The 11,043-nt window shown below is 42.4% G+C and overlaps 1 protein-coding gene across 4 annotated transcripts in view; it reads left to right on the forward strand.

The window, feature by feature from the left end:
• The window catches only part of YEATS2 (YEATS domain containing 2), a 77,499-nt gene extending 66,577 nt beyond the window's left edge, over positions 1–10,922 (forward strand). For 3 of the 4 annotated variants that reach the window (XM_016137994.2, XM_016137996.2, XM_016137995.2), the window contains 10 exons: positions 226–354; positions 875–973; positions 1,397–1,496; positions 2,370–2,443; positions 4,201–4,280; positions 4,851–5,052; positions 6,692–6,918; positions 7,803–7,877; positions 8,557–8,630; positions 9,142–10,922. In XM_016137994.2, coding sequence (XP_015993480.1) covers positions 226–354; positions 875–973; positions 1,397–1,496; positions 2,370–2,443; positions 4,201–4,280; positions 4,851–5,052; positions 6,692–6,918; positions 7,803–7,877; positions 8,557–8,630; positions 9,142–9,250 — 1,169 coding nt within the window. In that variant the 3' untranslated portion in view covers positions 9,251–10,922. Of the gene's footprint in view, positions 1–225; positions 355–874; positions 974–1,396; positions 1,497–2,369; positions 2,444–4,200; positions 4,281–4,850; positions 5,053–6,691; positions 6,919–7,802; positions 7,878–8,556; positions 8,631–9,141 lie in introns of those variants that run through there. The other variant, XR_004950312.1, reaches the window with a different exon arrangement.
• Positions 10,923–11,043: the final 121 nt, after the last annotated feature.

Here is an 11,043-nt window from a genome sequence, read left to right on the forward strand (position 1 = left end):
AATTTCTGTATTTGTGACTGCGGGATAAAATAAATTATTATTGTCACACCATTGTTTAATTGTGAAATCTGCCACATCCATTGCTTCATGCTTCTAGCTTGGTTTATTGAAAGGCTAAATGTTCTAAGAACTTCCTCTCATGATAAAATAAGAATGCTAAAGAGGGCAGGAACTTTAAGGAAGCATCTGATCTTCAGCTTGGCCTTATCTTCTAACTTATTTTAGGATTGTTAAAGATTCACTCCAGTCAATCCAATCCCCAGCAGGCCGTCCTGACGATCCCCAGCCAGCTGAAACCACTCAGTGTAAATACATCTGGAGGTGTGCAGACTATCCTGATGCCTGTGAATAAAGGTAAGTGCTTCCCCATGGGCCTACCGTACTGTGGTTCTCTCTAGGTCTCTCTTGGAAGAAAGTCCATATTTTCTCGACTGATGACTGCTACTTCCTCGTATGGCTTGCCCTTCACCTGTCACAGTATTCCATGGCACCTTGAACTCTAGAGCACCAACTCTAGGACTGAACGTAAAACTCAAATGATCTATTGGCTTCTAATAGCTGCCCAATTCTAAAGTTGAGTAGAGGGGGAACATTTTAAGCATTTATGAGAGTTCAGGTTAATTGGATTTTTATTTTCTTAGTTTAATGACAAGCCCTTATTTCCACAGTTGAAGGTAATGGCTCAGTTACCCTAATACTAATAGTTAACGACATTGTCAAAATCACTGTATTAAAAAAGGACCTTATCATGTCTATTGTACTGATTGTTTTTGTGCTATTAGTTTAAAATGAGGCTATCACCTGGGAGTTTTATCATCCTCATTAAAATAATTTCTGTATTTCTTATATCCTCCCCTCCTTTTTTGCCTTTTAGTGGTTCAGTCATTTTCTGCCAGCAAATCACCTACCATTCTGCCTGTAGCTGCCCCAACTACAGTTGTCCCCAGCTCTACTCCAGCAACTGTCACAAAAGGTATGTAGTTTCTCATAATACATTTGCCCACAAGTTTTGTGCAAGGCATTACTGTAATCTGAGTATTGTATTTTAATGTGGCGTTCAGTGGGTGTGTGTGTGTGTGTGTGTATGTGTGTGTGTGTGTTTTAATTCTTACATACCAATGTTGTTGGCCCTTTCAGAAATGTCTAAGAAGCCATTTTATTGCCCTGCCTTGTCATGAGCTGGGTTGCTCCCCATGAGATCCAAGCTCATAGTTCTTCCTTTGTCTGCTGACCTTGTGATAATAGGCGCCATCTCAGTCCCCTGGCCATATCCCTACAACAGCTGGTGTGGCAGTTTCCTCACTGAGTCTCAACGGAAGGGCTTTTGTTTCTGCCTACACGTGTCCTTGCATCATTGAACCCTAACAGCTCTCCCTTTGTTGTGCTTCCCTTATAGTGAAGACCGAACCAGAAACTCCTGGGCCAAGCTGCCTCTCTCAGGACGGTCAGACAGTGAAAACAGAAGAAAGTTCTGAGCTGGGGAACTATATCATTAAGTAATTATTTCAGCCCTTTCTCTAAGAAAGTTTGTTGTGCTTTGGATGTTTTTATGATACTTTTTAAAACCATGCCTGTGGCAGTTGACTGTGTACAAGGTTATGTGTGTATAGAGATAAGCCCCTTAGTGGATGGAAACCTGTGTGCAATGAACAAGTATGCACACCTGATGCACACCCAGCTCAAGCGTCTTAGTTTACACATTGATATGAGCTGGAGGTGGCACTTGATTTGTCACCTCAGAAGCCTCAAGTGGAATTACAGATCTTGCTAGCATGTACCTTCTTTGCTGAATACTTGAGTATGAAATTTTTCATGATATAGTTACTTAGTCGTGTACACATTTTTTGTCCAAGTAGCCACAAACCTGCCTAATCTTAACTCTTTTCATGGGCCTTATGCACTCTTTGCTTCTTCTAGAAATACTTCATGAGATTTTCCAATTTCCATATTGGGAACCCACCTCTGACCAAATGTTTTGATGTGTCTCAGACTGCTGAGGACATGATAGGCGACAGCACAGCATGAACCGTAATGGCTCGAAGGCATTTGTATGATAGAATTTTCTGCCCTAGTGGCAGTCACACTGAAAAAAGACCATGTGGCTCTTTGTAAATATAGATACAATAAAATGTGATGTTTTCATAATTTGCCATTCCTGAGGTCTCATCTGTTTATTTAGTCTTGATGTTTTCTTTTTAAGCATAGAATGATCTCTGTTCGTAAAGAAAGCTATCTGTGGAAGAAAACATCTGCCACCATAGTTGGTTTAAGTGTTAATTACTTCAGAAAGGGAGAATATGTACATAAATTCATGGGTGTAAATGACTAGAAATTGCTACAACCTTAATTTTCTTTTCTTTTATCCTCAGGATAGACCATTTAGAAACTATCCAGCAACTCTTAACAGCAGTTGTAAAGAAGATCCCATTAATCACTGCAAAAAGTAAGACGATTATCCTAAATATATGGATGCATTTTTTTTTTAAAGCTGTGAACTACTTAGGATATTGAGTCAACGTAAAGCACTTGAATTATAAATTAAAACGTGGTCGTTATCTTAGGAGGCTTTCACTACAGCTGTAGCTCATGTGCAGGGTTTTAGAATTCAAAATTTCTTGGTCAGCCAGTTAGTCTTTCACTGTCTTCACTGCATTCGATCTCTAGAAGGCATTTTTTACATTTATTGTTGTATGTAAATCGTAAATCTGTTCTGTGTATAATTAAAACTGTATTAGCTCTTAATGTTTATTAATAAGGAAAAAAATTAAAATTTGCCTACAATGTGCCATATTGTGCAGCCTCATTACTTTTACTCTCTTATTTAATCAAAGGCTCTTGTGGGATAGGTGATGTCATCTCTGTTTTACAGATGAGAAAATCGAGGATGAGCAAAGTTAAGTAATTTGCTCAAGATCATTAGCTGTGGGCGATGAGGCAATTCTGTTTGACTCCAAAGCCATTCATCTCTCCTCTACCACTACTTTCCTCACTTTGCAGAAATGCATGATGATCACCTCCTCCAAGCAGTGAAGTCTTCTCTAGCACTGCCCATTGTTAGCTAGACTGAATAATCTGCTTCTCAGCCCAGACTGTCCTGACAGAATCAACAGCCCTTACCAAGGGGCAGACAGCCTTTGGGTTCTTAGGGGTGTGCTCTCACCCAGGGACATGTAGAGAGATGAGATGAAGAAGATTATCATATTGCATTCCTGGGACTATGAAAATGATAGGCCAAGTACAGACTACGTTGCCTTTTTTTTCCCAAATGTAATAGCAAAGAGATTATTTTTTTCTCGGTTAAAATTTGAATAGTCATTTTTGAGGTAGTTCTGAGTAAACTTTCAATGACATTTTCCTAGCCTAGCCGAATAAAATTCAAAAGTCTCCTCTCCTTCCCCCGCTTTTTAGGATTTAGAAACAAATACAAAATATTAAAGCTAGAAGGCAGTTGAGTAACCATCTTTCCCGGCAGTCTCATTTTACAGATAAGAAAATTGAAGCCCAGGGAGGTTATGTAGGTTGCCCAAGGCCACTTAGTGAATTAATGGCAGGGCCAAGGCGAGGTCTCAGACTCCTGGCTCCTAGTAGAATGCCATTTCCACTTATTTTAATAGCTTCATGGCAGTAGATTTCCTTTCTCTACCAAAGAAACTGATTTTCCAAAGAGAGATGTTGTTTTGAGTACATACAAATGAGGTGCCTTCTCTTTTAAGGAGCCTTTCTGTGTTACGTTGCATCTGAACTTGCCCAGTAAGGAACATACTCCAATAAAGAGATCTAAAGAAACTTTTGGACATGCCTCCAGCAAATAAGATTTGATTCAAATCATAACAATTTTTAAAGTAATAAATATGAAAAGCTAGTTGAGCGGGCCTCATGGTGAATAATCCCCCCTTTTTCTATACTCATCTTGCAAATGTCAGGGCTCCAACAAGTTCACTTTTGTTGTAGCAAGTGGGAGACTGATAAGAAACAGTGAAGGGTCACTAATAGCTTTGGCAGCAAAACATGACAAGGTGTGTATCACTGGAGGCAGTTACATGCATCTCAGGGGCATTCAGTGATTTGAATGACCAAGAATCTACTTGCCCTTTTTATTTTCTCTATTATCTCTAAGTAATGGAAATATTGAGGAAGTTATTGTTATGAAAAAAAATCATAACAATTTTATTCAGAGTTTGCTGGATATGTGCATTCTAGGTGAAGATGCCAGCTGTTTTTCTGCAAAGTCCGTGGAGCAGTATTATGGCTGGAACATTGGAAAGAGGAGAGCTGCCGAGGTAATCCCATGCCTGCCTGTTTGATATTCAGGCCACCACTAAAAGCCTGTGGGGAGAAAAGAACCAAAGCACATGTGCATCCTGGCTGCCTCTGTAAACCTTGTCGAGTGGAACAGTGATAAAATTTGCAGCATGTTTTGTTAAATATTTGATGGTAGAATTTTTTCCTCTGTTTCTTCAAAGACTTATAGCTAGCCTTTGAAGAGGCTACTATGTCAGACAGTGGGGTTGTAAAAGGAAATAACACGAACAAAGGCATGCTGAGGAAGCTACGAGGAAGTCGGTGTGATGGGTTCGGGGAGGCTGAGGAGGAAGGGAAAGAGGAAGTCATAGGTTGAGACCCAGTGGAAAACCTTATAGGCCAAACTTTTGAGATCCATTTTATTTTATAAGCATTAAATAGAATTTCTTATACTTGTTTTTTAAACTAAGGAGTAACACAATCAAATTTGTTTTCCTTAGAAAAAAATGATTCTGACAAGTTAAGTTAGCATGGTGATTTACAGTAGGGTGATTTCAGCACACTGCTAAGTTGAATTTGATTATGGTTCAAAAAATGTTTTTTTTTAGTGGCAAAGAGCAATGACAATGCGAAAAGTCTTACAGGAAATACTGGAGAAGAATCAAAGATTTCACCACCTGACTCCCCTTAAAACCAAGCACATTGCTCACTGGTGTCGTTGCCATGGCTACACCCCACCTGACCCTGAGAGCCTGAGAAACGATGGGGACTCTATCGAGGATGTGCTGACCCAGATCGACAGTGAGCCGGGTAAGCCTTCAGTGGGACTCGCTGAGCAGCAGCCACAGCCGCAGCCAGAGGGGTGTTTGCGTGGAATACTCATCTCTTCAGCCTCCACGGTTCTGGGACTTCTTCAGTCCTAGCATTTACTGCGATTTGGAAAGTTACCGTGGAGGACAGGAACCTTTGCTCACCTCTGACCACGTGTCCCATCTCCTGTCCCCGCCAGTACAACCCCTCCAGAAGTATCCGTGCCCAAGGGTCCCAAGTGTCATGCCCCATCCAGGAATGCGCTCACTCAGACTGGACAGTGGGCATACACTGTCTGCTCAGGAGCCCCACCCCACCCCCCTTCTTGGAAGACTTTGCTAATCTACCTCCTTTCCTCCAGGTAGCAGTGACTTCTTCCTTCGTGACCTTTTAACCCCTCAAAGACGAGTCTGTCCAGTCTCCTTAAAGACAGGGACACTGTCTTATCTGTTACTTCATCTTCAGACCTAGCTAGGAAGTGCACGACTCAGTGTTGGAGGCACAGACGTCAATACTCAGTAACGTTGCAGACAAAATGAATTGTTTTATGATAAAGACACAAGCAGCTGCTATATCGGAGGAGCAGGGCTTACATGGGAGAATATTTTGAGTTTAACCTTAAAGAATAAGAAGGGTTGTTTTCTCCTCCCAACTCCATTTCCGTAGAAAAACAGACGCTCCGCCTTACCCGACTGAGGGAAGCTGGAGCACGGGGAGGGTGTGGAGGTTCCTTTAAGACTTAGCACAAGTTCCATTTCTCCATGAAGCTTTTCTGGGAGCCCTAATGCAGGATGACGTCTCCTTTCTCTGCTCCCCAGCGGCACTTAATATCAGAACCTTAAGAGTTTGTCAGATTTATATTTCTAAGCCCTTTGGAGAGCAGCCACCTTATTAATCACTTCTGTGCTTCACTGGTAGTATTTGTAGAGCATGATACTTTATATACCTTCATATACACTGGGCTTTCTGTTACTATGCCTGATTAATCAATCAGTGAGCACCCAGTCAGTAAAACAGAAGAAGCCAGGAACTGGCTGTCCTGCCATTATCCTGCTGGGTGCCCGTAGGCCCATCCTGTACCTGGTCTGGACCTCATTTACTCATCCTAAAGTGAAAGGGGTGCACGGAAGGATACCTAGAGCCCCTTCTGGCTTTAAAGTTCTAATATTCTTTGTTAGACTTTGTATAAGTCACCTTAATAAAGACTAGATGTAAGGTATACACTAAAACGTTAGCAGTAATGATCTCTGAACAGTGACAATACAAGTGATTTTTATATCTTTACTGTGCATTTCTAAATTTTCTGGATTTAAAATACGAAAATTAATTTAGTCATTAACATTTGAGAGCAGGGAGATGGTCCTTTTGGTGGCACAGGTCAGGTTCATGTACTGTCTGTTTTGTCTCAGGTTGCAGTCTCATCACGTACATCTTAACACAAGATGCCTGTCTCTGTCTACCTGATGAATTAGTAGTTCTCATACTTAGAGATCCATAGACTCTTAGAACCTGAGAGAAGGTCAGCTCCCTTGAAACTTACCCCCTTCTTCTCTGGGTCTCAAGCGGTGGGTCTTGTAGAGATGGTAAGTCCTTTTCTTTTGTCACCACAACTGTCATAAGACTGATTGCTCTCATTTAGAGTGTCCATCATCATTCTCCTCTGCTGACAACCTCTGCCAGAAACTGGAGGACCTGCAGCAGTTTCAGAAGAGAGAGCCAGAGAATGAAGAAGAGGTGGATATACTCAACCTCTCAGAGCCATTACAGATAAACATCAAAAAAGAACAGGAAGAGAAACAGGAAGAAATGAAATTGTACCTGCCACGAACACCAGGGTCTGAATTTATTGGCGACATCACACAGAAGGTAGGAGCTGTGGCCTGTGGTGTTGTTAGATCACAAACCAGGTGTGAGATGCTCAGACATTCAGCCTTATAAACAGCAGACTTTTCTGGTGAGGTAAATGTGTGATTTACTTCTGCCTGATAAACTCGGAGTATACTTTCTGAGTACTCATCTTCCCACACTGGGGCCCTTGGGTGAGAAATTAATTACATGTGAAAAGGCTGTTTGTTGAACATGAAACTAGCAAAGAGCTACATATAGACAATTTTTTACTTCTCATCTCCCTTTTTCTCATTTGCCACAGTAGAAACACCTTTTTCTCCTAAGGCATGTCATAATATTTCAAGCTCCACTTCAAAAGTTAGGCTTTCTCTGACATTGTTATAGCCCCCAGGTGTTCTGCCTGTGGTGTGGATGCACCTTATGGTACAGGTGAGAGTTAGTTACCCACCTCTGATGGAACTTAGCAGCTCTTCAGCATCTGGCACCTGCACGGCTGCTTCGGCTCCAAAGTGAAAGGTGGTGTTTGTTTTCAGTTATAAGAGGATGTGAAAAATGGGGCAAGACGCAGTTTCCAAGTATATCTTCATCACCTTTTGTAAATAAAGCCTTAGAGTCTGGTTCTAGGCTTTCCAGTATGTTGATCCCACTGTCAGAATTCATGGCAAATCCTGACCATGTTCTCCCGTGAAGGGGATTTGGGGGTAGATGCAGGATTCTAGCAGCATTCACTCAAACGCGGAGAAACAGGATAACATATTCTTCGTGAACTCCCCATGAATTTTGTCCAGAACGTTTTATTCTTCCAACCAGACATCTCTTTGGGGTCAGAGAAGTGTGCTCACTTGGAGAGAGGCTGTTTTAATGTGGAAATAGGAGCAAGTGGCTTTCTTCGGCTTTTTCAGATCGGAATCACACTGCAGCCCGTGGCGCTTCACAGGAACGTGTACGCGTCAGTGGTGGAGGACATGATTTTAAAGGTGGGTGTCCGCTGGCAGCAGAGCGGCCGGCCAGGCAGGGCAGTCTGAATGCCAGGCTGTTTTGAGTAAGGGATAAAATACAGAAACAGAATAGAGATGACAAGTTTTAAGGTTTCAGGCTTAAAGTTTTTTTTTTTTTTTTTTCTGATTTTAAAGAACTAAATTATGGTTCCTCTGAGTGTTGAAGCACTTCCAATAAGAGTTCTTTGCTGATGTTACTCTAATAATATTCATTAGTGCCATTTCAAGTCGTCTGAGGTGAGAGTCAGTGCTCTTATTTGAGGAGGTGACAGAGGAGGTGACAGAGGCAAAGCCGTGGATTTTCTCCACATGTCACAATAGCAGCAGAGAAACAGCCACACTGCCCCATCCCTGAGCAAGGTGATAACAAAAACCAGTTTCTTTACCCAGCCTCATTTAAGCTTAGCAGTTCCTTTCCTGGTGGGTCGCCTCCCATAGCAGGTTACCTCATAAATAACCCTGTTATTTGAGAACATCTAATTAATGAAAATTAGTCACATTCATAATTTCTCAGAATTATGGCCTCTATCACTCCTTAAGGACTTTTGATCCTTAGATACAGTTTTCAAAGTCTAGAGTCTGGGATAGGGTCAGATGCATCCCATCTTGCCTGCAAGCAGATGCCTGTTTTTGAGAGTAACAGCATCTTCTGTTGTAGGCTACGGAGCAGCTGGTGAATGACATCCTCAGACAGGCTTTGGCAGTTGGATACCAGACAGCATCCCACAACAGGTACCGTTATCGCTTCAGTCGTTGGTCTGACTCCATCTCCCATCTTTCCAGGAGACAGGAAGTATGGTCCCAGAGTACTGTGGTGCTTTGACTCCGCTTTCAGTCTGCTAAGACTGAATTACAAAAATATCATTGCTGTACTCTATACTTTACTTCCTCTTTTCTCAATCCTCAGTTTTTTTTTTCCTTAATCTTGAATTCAACCAGCTTCTTGAAATCCATCTCAAACCTGTGACTGGGAAGTCAGATCTGAGCCCTAAAAAGGGCCAAATGAAGAGAGTGGACCAAGTCTTCACCAAAGTTAAAAGGAATTAATAGGAAAGAAGAGAGAAAAAGAATGCCCCTGGCCACTCTCCCCACCCCCCAGGTAGCCCTAAACCATGCCTTGTCACTCATCATTATCCCCTTCTATTAGGCCTTTGGAGGAGATAGTCCTTTAGATAAATTAATTGACTAAATTATTAAATACATGCGAGAATTGCACTTAACAGCCTTTGTTTTTTTGGACTAGGATTCCCAAAGAAATTACAGTGAGTAATATTCACCAGGCCATTTGCAACATTCCTTTTCTGGACTTCCTCACCAACAAACACATGGGGATATTGAATGAAGATCAGTGAGTGGAAGGAAGCTGCCCCAGGAAAGCAGGATCTGGAGGTGTATATGAAGCTCTGAACTGCGATGGCTCTCCTCTTTGGGGAAGGAGGTTATTTTCTTTGTGCCTCGGAACATCATGGCTACCAAACCATTACCTCCACCTAATTCAGTGTAACACCAGAGTGTTCAGTCCCAGATCAGATCCCGTTAGGAGAGAAGTTTCCTGATTCTAAGGTGAAGCTGCGAGTGGACGCATGCTCTGTCAGCTTGCCTTTGTTCACTGTAAAGCTCCCTGACAGGGTCCCAGAGCTGGGCCAGGCCGTGTTTATCCTCTGGGCGTGTGCTCAGGGGCATACCTGGGGCCCGAGTCTCCCTCCAGGAGACAGAACATGAGTCTGACAGACTAGAGATTTCACCCATTCGATGGGCTGGGGATACAGGCATCCCCGACAGTTGCCCTGAACTGGGCTTCAGCACTCAGCAGGTGGCCATGGTGTGGAGGATCTGCGCTCGGCCCAGGTGTGTCGGCTGCAGGACCCAGTGATGCCATGCGGGGGGAGGTTGCAAACTGAGCAGGATTCTTTTGGGGGGGGGGGGCATAGAAGCATTGTTACAGCCAATCTCAGAGCATTGTCAATAGGCAGATCCCAGAGTAGGTCGGGAAAGATTTGACTATAACCAAGAAGTTCTCAATATGCTTATAATAGATAACACCCACAAATCCCGGCACTTGGCAGACTTGTACCATCATTATGTGTGCCAGGGAGGGAGCTGGGTCCACACAGTCCACGTGGTGCAGGAGCTTCTGCTGCTGGATCCATGTTGAGTGGCCAGTGGGGAGCAGCCTGTGGGACAGGCCCCACTTGGGTGGTTCATCCTGTCAGTGGACTTTGTGTCCTGCTCTTCTCTGTCAAGTTTTTCCCAAGAAGAAAAGTGTTTCAGAGAAACACTTGTGAGTGCCTTAAAGGTAGAGAAGTGGCTGCCAAAGCCAAGCTAGAGTTATGTTATTGCTCAGAAGCAGTGAAACTATAAGCAGATGGGCAAGAGAAGTGAAGAGAAGAAGGAAGGTTAGCAGTGCCCTGCATGATGTGCAGTCCTAATAAAGGTACTGTTTCCCAGGCTTCTAACACTGTGTGGAAGTAAAGGAATGAATTTATTCTCAGTTAGGAAGCTGCTCAAAGACAATTTGAAACCTGTGAGTCAGAGAAACTTATCTAAGCAACATGATTTGTGTTTTCATGAGTCCAGTAGATGTTTGAGTCAGGAAAAGGCAGAGGTGACACCATGAGAAATCTACTCTTTTATTCTGCATCTGAGAATTGCAAATGCAAGAGGAAGTCTATTCAGTAAGGCATAAGGCATGTCCTGGCTTGGTGATAAAATAGTTTAGTAGTAAAGGCTTAGCTAGTCTGTACATGGACTACTCCAAGCAAAGGTCATGGGCAAGTGTATAGATTCATGCAGCAATGAGTGGACTGTGACTGAGCTCTACAGGATGGAAGATTTAATCCAAATGAGAACAGATTCATTTACTACAGGTATGAAAACCTAAAGAAATTACCTTTTTGCAAAAGAAATATTAAATGGCTTAACATTCCCCATATGTATTAATGTTTCAAATGTATTTGTATTATAATGTGTAACATAATTGTGTAACAAAAATACCTACAATAAATCTTTTAGTATTTGTGATGGGTTTTTTGGTATAGGGTTCTTCTTACATTAGGTCAGCTAGAGCTGGGATAGGGCAAAGATATAGGTCTTTATGTGTTTAATTCTTCCACTTTTTTCCAAAAAGAACTCAAGACTACGCTAG

The sequence above is a fragment of the Rousettus aegyptiacus genome, unplaced genomic scaffold (genome assembly GCF_014176215.1).
Source record: "Rousettus aegyptiacus isolate mRouAeg1 unplaced genomic scaffold, mRouAeg1.p scaffold_m13_p_4, whole genome shotgun sequence".
In the NCBI taxonomy this organism is placed as follows: domain Eukaryota; kingdom Metazoa; phylum Chordata; class Mammalia; order Chiroptera; family Pteropodidae; genus Rousettus; species Rousettus aegyptiacus.